Source organism: Gallinula chloropus, assembly GCF_964237585.1.
Source record: "Gallinula chloropus genome assembly, contig: HAP1_SCAFFOLD_495, whole genome shotgun sequence".
NCBI lineage: Eukaryota > Metazoa > Chordata > Aves > Gruiformes > Rallidae > Gallinula > Gallinula chloropus.
The window spans coordinates 1-13,728 of record NW_028168751.1 but is presented as its reverse complement, the minus strand read 5'-3'; the positions used below and the strand labels follow the sequence as shown (position 1 = coordinate 13,728).

The following is a 13,728-nucleotide window of genomic DNA, read 5'->3' as shown; positions in this document are numbered from 1 at the left end:
CCCCAACCCAAAGTCCCTCCAGCCCCATCACCCCCATCCCTTCACCCTCATCACCCCATCACCCCCAGCCCCATCACCCCCCACCCAAAGTCCCCCCGGCCCCATCCCCATTGCCCCCATCACCCCCAGCCCCATCACCCCCAGCCCCATCACCCCCCACCCAAAGTCCCCAGGGCCCCATCCCCATCGCCCCCATCACCCCATCATCTCCACCCCCACCCCCCACCCCCCGTGCCCCCCACCTTGTGGGCCAGGGAGTCGAAGATGCCCCAGAAGAGCTTTCGGGTGAGGTGCAGCTCCTCCTCCGAGCTCACCCCCTGGTTGGGCCACCCGCTGGGCAGGCAGTAGTACTTCCAGCACCGCTCGTAGTGATTGGTCAGCAGCTGGGGGGGCGCAGGGGGGGAGTCAGGACACCCCCTGAGAGGTGTGGGGGGTTGGGGGGTGTGTGTCCCCCCCCTCACCTTGAGGGGCATCTTGGCGAACTCGTTGAGGATGGGGACGTCGAAGACCAGGCGGCGCAGGAGGTGCTGCAGCATGGAGGGGCGGATGTACCTGGGGGGCACGGGGGGTCAGGGGGGGTCAGGGGGGCTCAGGGGGGCCATGGGGCTCAGGGGGGACAGGAGGTGCTGCAGCATGGAGGGGCGGATGTACCTGGGGGGCACGGGGGGGTCAGGGGGGGACACAGGGGGGTCAGGGGGGCCATGGGGCTCAGGGGGGACAGGAGGTGCTGCAGCATGGAGGGGCGGATGTACCTGGGGGGCACGGGGGGGTCAGGGGGGACACAGAGGGTCAGGGGGGCCAGGAGGCGGCAGGGGGGACAGGAGGTGCTGCAGCATGGATGGGTGGATGGACCTGGGAGGCACGGGGGGGTCAGAGGGGACAGGGGGGGCAGGGGGGGACACAGAGGGTGCTGTGAGGAGGGGTCCCAGGGGGATGCCCTGGGGGTGCTGTGGGGAGGGGTCCCAGGGGGGTTGCTGTGGGGAGGTGTCCCGGGGGGGTGCTGAGGGGAGGGGTCCCAGGGGGGTGCTGAGGGGAGGGGTCCCGGGGGGTGCAGTGGGGAGGGGTCCCAGGGGGGTGCTGAGGGGAGGGGTCCCGGGGGGTGCAGTGGGGAGGGGTCCCAGGGTTGCTGTGGGGAGGGGTCCCAGGGGTTGCAGTGGGGAGGGGTCCTGGGTGGTGCTGTGGGGTGGGGTCCAGGGGGTGCTGTGGGGAGGGGTCCAGGGGGGTGCTGTGGGGTGGGGTCCCAGGGGTTGCTGAGGGGAGGGTCCCAGGGGTTGCTGTGGGGAGGGGTCCCAGGGGTGCCCTGGTGGTGCTGTGGGGTGGGGTCCCAGGGGTTGCTGAGGGGAGGGGTCCCAGGGTTGCTGAGGGGAGGGGTCCCAGGGTTGCAGTGGGGAGGGGTCCCACGGGTTGCAGTGGGGAGGGGTCCCGGGGTTGCAGTGGGGAGGGGTCCGGGGGCGCGCTGGGGGTCCCTCACCGGCACAGCGCCATGAGGCACTCCTCGATGGCGTCGCGCTGGGCCTTGGTGAGGGCGCGGCCGCGGGACAGGCGGTACACGGTGTGCAGCATGGAGTCCACCATGATGGCGCGGTGCTCGGCGCCCGCGAACAGCGGCGCGCACTTGGTGACCAGCGGCAGCACCGCCAGGCACAGGTACCGGTTCAGCGCCAGCGCCATCTCCGTGGTGCTGAACGCGGCCTGGGGGGTGGGAGGGGTCAGGGGGGTCACATCCCATCCCCATCCCCTCCCCATCCCATCCCCATCCCCATCCCATCCTCATCCCATCCCCATCCCATCCATCCCATCCATCCCATCCCATCCCATCCCATCCCCATCCCATCCCATCCCATCCCATCCCATCCATCCCATCCCATCCCATCCCATCCCATCCATCCCATCCCATCCCCATCCCATCCCCATCCCATCCCATCCCATCCCCATCCCCATCCCATCCCCATCCCCATCCCCATCCCCATCCCATCCCCATCCCATCCCATCCCCATCCCCATCCCCATCCCATCCCCATCCCATCTCATCCCACCCCATCCCATCCCCATCCCATCCCATCCCATCCCCATCCCATCCCATCCCCATCCCCATCCCATCCCCATCCCCATCCCATCCCATCCCATCCCATCCCATCCCATCCCAATCCCATCCCATCCCATCCCATCCCCATCCCCATCCCCATCCCATCCCCATCCCATCCCATCCCATCCCCATCCCATCCCATCCCCATCCCATCCCCATCCCATCCCATCCCCATCCCCATCCCATCCCCATCCCCATCCCATCCCATCCCATCCCATCCCAATCCCATCCCATCCCCATCCCATCCCCATCCCCATCCCCATCCCCATCCCCATCCCCATCCCATCCCATCCCATCCCCATCCCATCCCATCCCCATCCCCATCCCCATCCCCATCCCCATCCCCATCCCCATCCCATCCCATCCCATCCCCATCCCATCCCATCCCCATCCCCATCCCCATCCCCATCCCCATCCCCATGCCCATCCCCATCCCCATCCCATCCCACCCCATCCCGTCCCTCTCTCACGGTGTCCAGGGAGGCCGCTGCCCTCATGTCGGGCAGGAATCCCACCTCCAGCACCCTCAGCAGGAACTCCTGGCTCTGCACCCCGTACACCCGGTCCAGGAACAGCACCATGGGGGCCTTGTGCTCGGGCACGAAGCTGGCGGCCATGCGCGGCTCCACCACGTTCCCGTCTGGGGGGCACGGGGCACTGACCCACGGGCACCCCGTGGGCCCCACGAGCACCCCACACACCCCACGGGCACCCCATGGGCACCCCGTGGGCCCCATGAGCACCCAACACACCCCATGGGCCCCACAGACCCCCCACAGAACCCCCACAGACACCCCATGGACACCCCATGGGCCCCACGAACACCCCACACACCCCACAGACACCCCACAGACACCCTCACACAGTCACAATCCAATCCCCCCACAATCCCATCCCCATCCCAATCCCATCCCACCTTTCCTGATGGCTGGGATCTGGAGCAGGAGGCTGATGATCCCCAATCCCATCCCAATCCCCCCCAATCCCATCCCCATCCCAATCCCCCCCAATCCCATCCCCATCCCATCCCATCCCATCCCATCCCATCCCATCCCCATCCCATCCCCTTCCCACCTTTCCCGATGGCTGGGATCTGGAGCGGGAGGCTGATGATCCCCCAATCCCATCCCAATCCCATCCCAATCCCCCCCCCATCCCATCCCCATCCCATCCCCTTCCCACCTTTCCCGATGGCCGGGATCTGCAGCGGGAGGCTGATGACCCCCAATCCCATCCCAATCCCCCCCCCATCCCATCCCCATCCCATCCCCTTCCCACCTTTCCCGATGGCCGGGATCTGCAGCGGGAGGCTGATGATCCCCACCAGATCCTCCAGCGGCACCAGCGAGCGCAGGATCGCCCGGATGCGCAGGGCCTCCCCCTTCCCGGCCTGGATCAGCTGGGGGGGCACAGGGGGGTCACCACACCTGCCCTGGGAGTTTGGGGGTCCCTATGCCCCCCCCAGGCCCCTTTATGTGCATTTCAGGGGTCACCCTGCTGCCCGGGGGGGGGTTGGGGGTCCCTGTGCCCCCTTTGGGGGTCCCTTATGTGCATCCCAGGGGCGCAGGTTGCCCTGGGGGGGGTTGGGGGTCACCCTGCTGCCCGGGGTGGGGTTTGGGGGTCCCTTACATGCATCTCAGGGGCGCAGGCTGCCCGGGGGGGGGGTTGGGGGTCCCTGTGCCCCCTTTGGGGGTCCTTACGTGCATCTCGGGGGCGCAGGCTGCCCTGGGGGGGGGTTTGGGGGTCCCTTACGTGCATCTCGGGGGCGCAGGCTGCCCTGGTGGGGGGTTTGGGGGTCCCTTACGTGCATCTCGGGGGCGCAGGCTGCCCTGGGGGGGGGTTTGGGGGTCCCTTACGTGCATCTCGGGGGCGCAGCGCCCCAGCAGGTCGATGAGGGCGGCGTAGAAGGACATGATGGCGTGACCCAGGTGCACCCGGTTCTCCTCGGGGGCTCCTCGGGCCCGAACCTGGGGGCGGGGGGGGATTGGGGGAGGCCCAGGGACCAGCAGTGCCCACCCCAATCCCTCTCCAATCCCAATCCCACCCTGATCCCCCCCCAACAGCACCCCAATCCCCCTGCCTGCCAATCCCACCCTGAGTCCCATCCCCAATTCCACCCCAATCCCACCCCAAACCCATCCCATCCCCATCCCATCCCATCCCTATCCCACCCCAATCCCATCCCATCCCCATCCCATCCCATCCCAATCCCCATCCCATCCCCATCCCATCCCCATCCCCATCCCATCCCATCCCATCCCATCCCAATCCCCATCCCATCCCCATCCCATCCCCATCCCCATCCCATCCCATCCCATCCCATCCCATCCCATCCCCATCCCATCCCATCCCCATCCCATCCCCATCCCCATCCCATCCCATCCCATCCCATCCCCATCCCCATCCCCATCCCCATCCCCATCCCATCCCATCCCATCCCCATCCCATCCCATCCCCATCCCCCCATCCCCATCCCATCCCATCCCATCCCATCCCATCCCAATCCCCATCCCATCCCCATCCCATCCCCATCCCCATCCCATCCCATCCCATCCCATCCCCATCCCATCCCATCCCCATCCCCATCCCCATCCCATCCCCATCCCACCCCCTGTCCCCATCCCACCCCACCCCACCCCACCCCACCCCACCCCATCCCCCTCTCACGGGTCCCTCCTGCGGTCCCGGCGGGCGCTGGGCCCGTCGCGCGCGGGGTCCTGCGCGATGCGCAGCGCGTCCTGGATGGCGGCCAGCAGCCCGCTGCCCCCCTCCCCCCGCAGCGCCGGCCCGAAGCACTCGGGACGCCGGATCAGCAGCCGAACCACCACGTTGGCGTTCTCCTCCACGCTCTCCCCTGGGGGCACGGGGGTCAGCGACCCCCACACGGGGGGAGAGGGCACCCCAGGGGGGCAGCGACCCCCACACGGGGGGAGAGGGCACCCCAGGGGGGCAGGGACCCCCAAATGGGGGGGAAAGGGCACCCCGGGGGGGCAGCGACCCCCACACGGGGGGAGAAGGCACCCCGGGGGGGCAGGGACCCCCAAATGGGGGGGAAAGGGCCCCCAGGGGGGCAGCGACCCCCACACGGGGGGAGAGGGCACCCCAGGGGGGCAGGGAGCCCAAAATAGGGGGGAAAGGGGACCCCGGGGGGGCAGGGACCCCAAATCAGGGAGGAAAGGGGACCCCAGGGGGGCAGGGAGCCCAAAACAGGGGGGAAAGGGGACCCAGGGGGACAGGGAGCCTGAAACGGGGGGGAAGGGGGACCCCAGGGGGGCAGAGAGCCCAAAATTAGGGGGAAAGGGGATCCCAAGGGAGTCAGGAACCCCCAAATGGGGGAAAAGGGGACCCCAGGGGGGCAGGGACCTTAAAATGGGGGCTCAGGGACCCCCAGGGTGCCACCAATGGGGCTCAGAGCCCCTCCCACTCCCACCCAGGTCCCACTGTGGGGCTCAGGACCCCCCAGGGTGCCACCAATGGGGCTCAGGACCCCCCAGGGTGCCAGGCAGGGGTCCCAGCCCCCCCGTGCCCCCCTCACCGTTGACGAAGACGGCGAAGCGCAGGAAGTCGAGGTAGCGCTCCCCCCCGCAGGGGTTCCACCCGATGTCGGGGTACCCCTTGGCCAGCAGCATGGGGCAGCTCTGCAGCCCGCAGCTCGCCAGGTACGTCACCACCTGGGGGGCACAGGGGGCTGGGGGGGCTGTGGGGGGCTGCAGGGGGGCTGCAGGGCGTTGGGGGGCTGTGGGGGGGGCTGTGGGGGTGCCCCAATGTCGGGGTACCCCTTGGCCAGCAGCATGGGGCAGCTCTGCAGCCCGCAGCTCGCCAGGTACGTCACCACCTGGGGGGCACAGGGGGCTGGGGGGGCTGTGGGGGGCAGCCCTGGGGAGGTTTGGGGGCTGGGGGGTGTTGGGAGGGGTTGCAGGGGGGCTGCAGGGGGTTGGGGGGCTGTGTGGGGTCTTTAGGGGGGCTGCAGGGGGTTGGGGGGCTGTGGGGGGCTGGGGGTCTCTGGGGGGTGTTTAGGGGGGCTGCAGGGGGTTGTGGGGCTGTGTGGGGTCTGTGTGGGGCTCTGGGGGGCTGTGTGGGGTCTGTGTGGGGTGTTTAGGGAGGCTGTGGGGGGTTGGGGGTCTGTGTGGGTCTGTGTGGGGCTGTGAGGGGTCTCTGGGGGTCTCTGGGGGTCCGTCCCCCACCTTCTCCAGGTCCTGCTCCTTCAGCGCCAGCGCCAGCTCGTTGTTGTCAATCACGGAGGCGGCGGCCACGTCCAGGGGGGTGGAGCCCTGCATGCCTGGGGGCGGGGCAACGGGTCAGGGGCGGGGCCACGGGGTGAGGGGGTGGAGCCCTGCATGCCTGGGGGCGGGGCCAGGGGGTTAGGGGTGGAGCCCTGCATGCCTGGGGGCGGGGCCAGGGGGTTAGGGGTGGAGCCCTGCATGCCTGGGGGCGGGGCCAGGGGGTTAGGGGGTGGAGCCACAGGGGGTGGAGCCCTGCATGCCTGGGGGCGGGGCCAGGGGGTTAGGGGGCGGGGCCCTGCATGCCTGGGGGCGGGGCCAGGGGGTTAGGGGGTGGAGCCCTGCATGCCTGGGGGCGGGGCCAGGGGGTTAGGGGCGGGGGCAAGGGCCAGGGGCGGGGTCACGGGGTGAGGGGTGGAGCCCTGCATGCCTGGGGGCGGGGCCACGGATCAGGGGCGTGGCCACGGGGGTCGGGGGTGGGGCCACAGGGCTCAGGGGGTGGAGCCCTGCGTGTATGGGGGAGGGGCCACAGGGGTCGGGGCGGAGCCATGCGAGTCAGTGGGCGGGGCCACATGGATCAGGGGGCGGGGCCACAGGGGTCAGGGGGTGGTACCCCCAGGTGGTCGAACATGGGGTGCTGGGGGGATGCTGGGGGGATGCTGGGGGGTGCTATGGGGGTGCAGTGGGGGGGTGTGGGGGGCAGTGGGGTGCTGTGGGTCAGGCTGTGGGGCGCTGTGGGTCTCACCCAGGCCGATGCTGCTGTTCTCCAGCAGGTAGCCCAGGTGGTCGAACATGGGGTGCTTGGGGGGTGCTGGGGGGTGCTATGGGGGTACCATGGGGGTGCAGTGGGGGGGTGTGGGGTGCAGTGGGGGTGCAGTGGGGGGTGTGGGTCAGGCTGTGGGTCTCACCCAGGCCGATGCTGCTGTTCTCCAGCAGGTAGCCCAGGTGGTCGAACATGGCTCGCTGGTTCTGCCGGCTGATGCGGCAGAAGTAACAGAGGAACCGGCAGCAGCTGGTGACCATCCGCGGGAACCGGATCTCCTGGGGGGGACAGGGGGGTCAGGGGGGGTCTGGGGGGGTCTGGGGGGGTCAGGGGGGCTGGGGTCTCAGGGAGGGTCAGTGGGGGTCCCGGGGGGTCCCTCACCTTGGAGTCGCCGCCGCCCAGCACACTGAGGGGTCAGGGTGGGTCAGGGGGGATCTGGAGGGGTCTGGGGGGGTCAGGGGGTGCTGGGGTCTCAGGGAGGGTCAATGGGGGTCCCGGGGGGGTCCGGGGGGGTCCCTCACCTTGGAGTCGCCGCCGCCCAGCACACTGACCATCACCTGCATCACCGTCTCGTGCATCCCCAGCGCCCGCATCAGGTTGGGGTGCTGGTAGAACACCTTGTTGTTCATGATGTTCCTGGGGGGGGGAAATGGGTGGGGGGGTGTCAGGGGGGGTCAGGGGTGCTGGTAGAACACCTTGTTGTTCATGATGTTCCTGGGGGGGCACAAATGGGGGGGGGGGTGTCAGGGGGGGTCAGGGGTGCTGGTAGAACACCTTGTTGTTCATGATGTTCCTGGGGGGGCACAAATCGGGGGGGGGGTGTCAGGGGGGGTCAGGGGTGCTGGTAGAACACCTTGTTGTTCATGATGTTCCTGGGGGGGGCACAAATTGGGTGGGGGGGCATCACCCGGGTGACACTGGGTGCCAGGGGGTGACACAGGATGACCCAGGGTGCCGTGGGCTGACGCGGGGTGACACTGGGTGACACGGGAGGTGACACAGGAGGTGACACAGGGGTCCCCAGGGTGCCAGGGGGTGACACAGGGTCCCACAAGGTCACACAAGGTGCCGTGGGGTGCCAGGGGGTGCTGCCACGGGCTGACACCAGGTGCCAGGGGTGACACTGGGTGACACAGGGGGGTGACAGGGATGACGGGGTGACACAGGGGGGTGACAGGAGTTGACAGGGGGTGACAGGGGGTGACAGGGGGTGACACAGGGGGGTGACAGGAGGTGACAGGGGGGTGACAGGGGGTGACAGGGGGTGACAGGTGGGTGACAGGGAGTGACAGGCGGGTGACAGGTGGGTGACAGGGAGTGACACAGGGGTGTGACAGGTGGGTGACAGGGGGGTGACACAGGGGGGTGACAGGGGGTGACAGGGGGGTGACAGGGGGGTGACAGGGGGTGACACAGGGGGGTGACAGGGGATGACAGGGGGGTGACAGGGGGTGACACAGGGGGGTGACAGGGGGTGACAGGGGGTGACAGGGGGGTGACGGGGGGGTCCCTGGGTGCCACTGACCCGATGCTCTGGATGAGCAGCGTCTCCTCCTCGGGGCCCATGCGCACGATGAGCAGGGAGCGCACCTGCCCCAGGCACTCCAGCAGGAGGGTGACAGGGGTGACAGGGGGGTGACAGGGGGGTGACACAGGAGGGTGACAGGGGGTGACAGGGGTGACAGGTGGGTGACAGGAGGTGACACAGGAGGGTGACAGGGGGTGGCAGGGGTGACAGGGGGGTGACAGGCGGTGACACTGGGTGACACAGGGGGGTGACAGGGGGTGACGGGGGGGTCCCTGGGTGCCACTGACCCGATGCTCTGGATGAGCAGCGTCTCCTCCTCGGGGCCCATGCGCACGATGAGCAGGGAGCGCACCTGCCCCAGGCACTCCAGCAGGAGGGTGACAGGGGGTGACACAGGGGGGTGACAGGGGGGTGACAGGGGGTGACAGGGGGTGACAGGGGGGTCCCTGGGTGCCACTGACCCGATGCTCTGGATGAGCAGCGTCTCCTCCTCGGGGCCCATGCGCACGATGAGCAGGGAGCGCACCTGCCCCAGGCACTCCAGCAGGAGGGTGACAGGGGTGACAGGGGGTGACAGGGGGTGACACAGGGGGGTGGCAGGGGGTGACAGGGGGTGACAGGGGGGTCCCTGGGCGCCACTGACCCGATGCTCTGGATGAGCAGCGTCTCCTCCTCGGGGCCCATGCGCACGATGAGCAGGGAGCGCACCTGCCCCAGGCACTCCAGCAGGGCGCTGGCGTCGGGCACCGAGCGGGCGCTCAGGGTGTAGGCGCGGGGCAGGGCGCGCACCAGTCCCCCCAGCCCGTCGTACTGGGAGTGCAGCAGCCGGAACATGGCCCGCACCAGCTCGGGGCTCTGGATGAAGGACTCCTGGGCCCAGTGCACCATCGTCTGCGACACCAGCTCCCGCAGCGTGCCTGGGGCGGGGGCAGAGAGGGGGGTGTGGGGGGAGATTCGGGGGGGGAGCTGGGGGGGAGCTATGGGGGAGCCATAGGGGACCTACTGGGAGATGTGTGGGGGAGCCATGGGGGGTACATGGGGGTCGCTATGGGGGAGCCATGGGGCATCTATGGGGGGATCCATGGGGGATCCATGGGGGTCGCTATGGGGGAGCCATGGGGGGACCTATGTGGGGGGTACATGGAGGGGGGTCCATGGGGGATTCATGGGGGGAGCTGTGGGGGGCCATGGGGCATCTATGGGGGGGGATCCATAGGGGACCCATAGGGGTGGTTATAGGGGATCCATGGGGGAGCCATGGGGGATCTACAGGGGGAGCAATGGGGGATATGTGGGGGATCCACGGGTGGGGGATCCATGGGGGATCCATAGGAGGATCCACAGGGAGCCCCACAGTATGGGGGGTCCCCCAGGGGCACCCCCAGGGACACTGTGGGGCTGGAGGGGGGGGGTGACAGCCTGTGGTCTCCCCCCACCCAAAGCGACCCCATCCCCCCACCCCCCTCCCCTCCCCAATCCCCTCCCCGCCCCCCCCACCCCGTTGCCCCCGTCCTCACTGGGTGCCGGGGGCTCCTCGGGGGGTCCCTGCTCGGGCGCCGCCCCCCCCCGGCGCCCCAGCACCTTCTGCACCAGCGCCCGGAGCCGCTGCCCCAGCGACGCCGCCTCCTCGGGGGGCTCCTCCTCGCACGGCACCTCGATGCCTGGGGGGCGAGGGGGGGTCAGGGGGGGTCAAGGGGGTCGGGGGGAGCTGGGGGGGCTCCTCCTCGCACGGCACCTCGATGCCTGGGGGGCGAGGGGGGGTCAGGGGGGGTCACGTGGGGGGTTTGGGGGGTCAGGGGGGGCTCCTCCTTGCACGGCACCTCGATGCCTGGGGGGCGAGGGGGGGTCAGGGGGAGTCAGGGGGGGTCAAGGGGGTCGGGGGGAGCTGGGGGGGCTCCTCCTCGCACGGCACCTCGATGCCTGGGGGGCGAGGGGGGGTCAGGGAGGGGTTGTGGGGGGGCAGGGGGGCTGGAGGGGTTGGGGGGGGCAGGGGGGGCTCCTCCTCGCATGGCACCTCGATGCCTGGGGGGCGAGGGGGGGTCAGGGGGGGTCAGGAGGGGTTTGGGGGGTCAGGGGGGGCTCCTCCTCGCACGGCACCTCGATGCCTGGGGGGCGAGGGGGGGTCAGGGGGGGTCAGGGGGGGTCAAGGGGGTCGGGGGGAGCTGGGGGGGCTCCTCCTCGCACGGCACCTCGATGCCTGGGGGGCGAGGGGGGGTCAGGGGGAGTCAGGGGGGGTCAAGGGGGTCGGGGGGAGCTGGGGGGGCTCCTCCTCGCACGGCACCTCGATGCCTGGGGGGCTCAGGGGGCTCAGGGGGCTCAGGGGTCCCGGGGGTCCCGGGGTCCCTCACCGCAGTGGGCCAGCAGGTCGCTGTGGAAGTCGAGCAGCTCGTCCCGAATGTCCTCGGGCACCGGACACTCCTCGTCCTCCGCCCCCCCCTTGTACTGCAGCAGCATGTTGATCTGGGGGACACGCCAGCTCAGGCGGGGCACACGCGTGTTCCCCGCCCACACGCGTGTTCCTGTGCCCACACGTGTGTTCCTGCCTCCCCACACGCGTGTTCCCCACCCACACGCGTGTTCCTGTGCCCACAAGTGTGTTCCTGCCTCCCCACACGCGTGTTCCTGCACCCACATGCGTGTTCCTGTGCCCACACGTCCACACGTGTGTCCCCACGTCCCCACATCCCCACACGTGTGACCCCTGGGTATGTTCTCGTGTCCTCACATGTCTACATGTGTCCCCACGTGTCCCCCCATCTCAGTGGATCCCCACGTGTCCTCATGTCCCATGTGTGTCCCCACACGTCTCCTGAATCCCCACACGCCCCTACATGCACCCCACATGTGTCCCCATGTGCCCCATATCCCCCCACATCCCGTGTCCCCACCTGTCCCATGTCCCTGCATCCCCACGCCCCCACACGCCGCCACGTGTCCCCACACGTGTCCCACATGTGTCCCTGCATCCCATGTCCCCATGTGTCCCCACACACGTGTGTCCCCACGTGTCCCTATGTCCCCCTGCATCCCATGTCCCCCCACGTCCCCTGTCCTCACACCCCCCACCCCCTCACGTGTCCCCATGTCCCCCCACATCCCACATCCCCACGTGTCCCGTGTCCCTGCCTCCCCACACGCATCCCCACGCCCTGCACACGCGTGTGTGTGTGTGTGTGTGTGTGTGTGTGTGTGTGTGTGTGTGCCCCCCCCGACCCCAGACCTGCTCCTGGGGGGGCGACCGGAACTCGCGCGTGCGCCGGGCGGTCTCCGCGGCCGACATGGTGAGCGCGCGCATGAGCTGCGCGTAGCGGCGCCGCTGGTCGCGCTGCAGCCGCTCCACGTGCCGCTCCGAGAAGGCCACGATGGCCTCCACGCGGTGCTGCAGCTCCCGCTCGCAGAAGTACTGCAGCAGCTCACACATCTGCGCGGCGACACGCGTGGCACACGTGTGACGGGGGCGGGACACGCGCGGGGGAGGTCGCGGGGTGGGGGTGTGGGGGGAACATGTGTGGGAGGGGGCTGGGGGGGTGTGAAGGGGTGGGGTGGGGACACGTGTGTGTGGGGGGTGGGATGGGGAGACACGCATGACACACATGTGCACATGTATGACACACGTGGCACACACGTGATGTGGGGGATACACGTGTGGGAGGTCATGGGTGGGGGTGTGGGGGGGAACATGTGTGGGAGGGGGCTGGGGGGGTGTGAAGGGGTGGGGTGGGGACACGTGTGTGTGGGGGGTGGGATGGGGAGACACGCATGACACACATGTGCACATGTATGACACACGTGGCACATGTGTGACATGGGGGACACACATGTGGGAGGTCACGGGGTGGGGGGGAACATGTGTGGGAGGGGGTTGGGGGGGTGTGAGGGGGTCGGGTGGGGACATGCGTGTGTGTGTGCATGGTGGGATGGGGAGACACACGTGGCACACACGTGACGCAGGGCGGGACACATGTGGGAGGTCACGGGTTGGGGGTGTGAGGGGAACGTGTGGGAGGGGCTTGGGGGGGTGTGAGGGGGTGGGATGGGGACACACATGATACAGACGTGTGGCACACATGTGATGCTGGGGAACACGTGTGGCACACGCGTGACGTGGGGGAACACGCGTGGGAGGTTGTGGGGTGTGGGGGGGAACGTGTGTGATGGGGTGAGGGGGCCATGGGGGGACACAGGTCCCTTGGGGGGGACACAGGGACCTTGGGGGGCCATGGGTTGGGTGACGCCCCCATCTCCCCCCTCCCCTCACCTCCAGCTTGACCGACTCGGGCAGCTTCATCTGCAGCAGCCCCTCCTGGGGCCCTTCCTCCTCCTCCTCCTCCTCCTCCTCCTCCTCCTGCTCCTGCTCCTGCTCCTCCTGCTCCTCCTGCTCCTCCTCCTCCTCGGGCAGCTCCCCCGCCTCGATAGCCTTCCTCCTGGCCTCCTCCTCCTCCTCCTCCTGCTGCTCCTCCTTCGGGGGCTCCTTTCTGCCCCCCTCCCCGAAGAGCCGGGGCTCGATCATCCTCAGCAGCCTCCTGACGTCCCCGTCCCCCAGGGCGCCGATGGCCAAGAGAGCTGAGACCAGCTTCAGGATGGGCACCAGGTGGGACTCCACGCTGCCCCCCACGGGGTCCCGGGCGTGCAGACCCCCCCCCTCCACGGCCTCGGCCAGCATCCCGATGGCCCTTTCCCCCAGCACCCCCAGGGGGATGCCCGGGCTGAGCGTGGAGCGGGCGGCGCCGGCGCTGAGGATGAAGCACGGCTCGGCGAATTGGGGCGGGGGTCTCAGGCAAGCGCTGGGTCCCACCCCGGGCAGGCCGGGGTGTTTCTGGGTGTCCCCCCGAGGGAAGAGGGTGATGGCCTTGGTGTCCTCGCTCATGGGCACGATGAACTCGTTGGCCATGGCGGCGCGGGCGCGGCGCGCGGCGTCCAGGTGCACGGCCAGCAGCAGGTCGTAGTAGCCCCCGCGCAGGGGTCCCGGCAGCTCGGGGGTCTCGATGGCGAAGAGCAGCTGCGCCTGGTCCACGTGGCTGCAGAGCGCGTGGGCCGCGCGGTGGTTGCCCAGGGCGCAGAGGCAGCAGTAGAGCCGCAGCGTGTGCCGCTGGAACCGCAGCAGCTCCGACTGCTCCGACAGCTCCAGGATG

The 13,728-nt window shown here is 69.6% G+C and overlaps 1 protein-coding gene across 1 annotated transcript in view; it reads right to left on the bottom strand.

Moving 5' to 3' along the window:
• LOC311204200 (ryanodine receptor 1-like) overlaps nt 1-13,724 on the bottom strand; it is a gene marked incomplete at both ends in the record, with an annotated part of 36,432 nt that extends 22,708 nt beyond the window's left edge. The window contains 18 exon segments of the mRNA XM_084280658.1: nt 243-383; nt 462-552; nt 1,472-1,692; nt 2,556-2,725; nt 3,364-3,484; nt 3,942-4,033; nt 4,036-4,052; nt 4,753-4,939; nt 5,621-5,756; nt 6,270-6,364; nt 7,214-7,346; nt 7,590-7,704; nt 8,884-8,948; nt 9,305-9,513; nt 10,114-10,257; nt 10,945-11,056; nt 11,817-12,017; nt 12,855-13,724. Of these exon segments, the coding sequence (XP_084136784.1) occupies nt 243-383; nt 462-552; nt 1,472-1,692; nt 2,556-2,725; nt 3,364-3,484; nt 3,942-4,033; nt 4,036-4,052; nt 4,753-4,939; nt 5,621-5,756; nt 6,270-6,364; nt 7,214-7,346; nt 7,590-7,704; nt 8,884-8,948; nt 9,305-9,513; nt 10,114-10,257; nt 10,945-11,056; nt 11,817-12,017; nt 12,855-13,724 (3,120 nt within the window).
• Nucleotides 13,725-13,728: the final 4 nt, after the last annotated feature.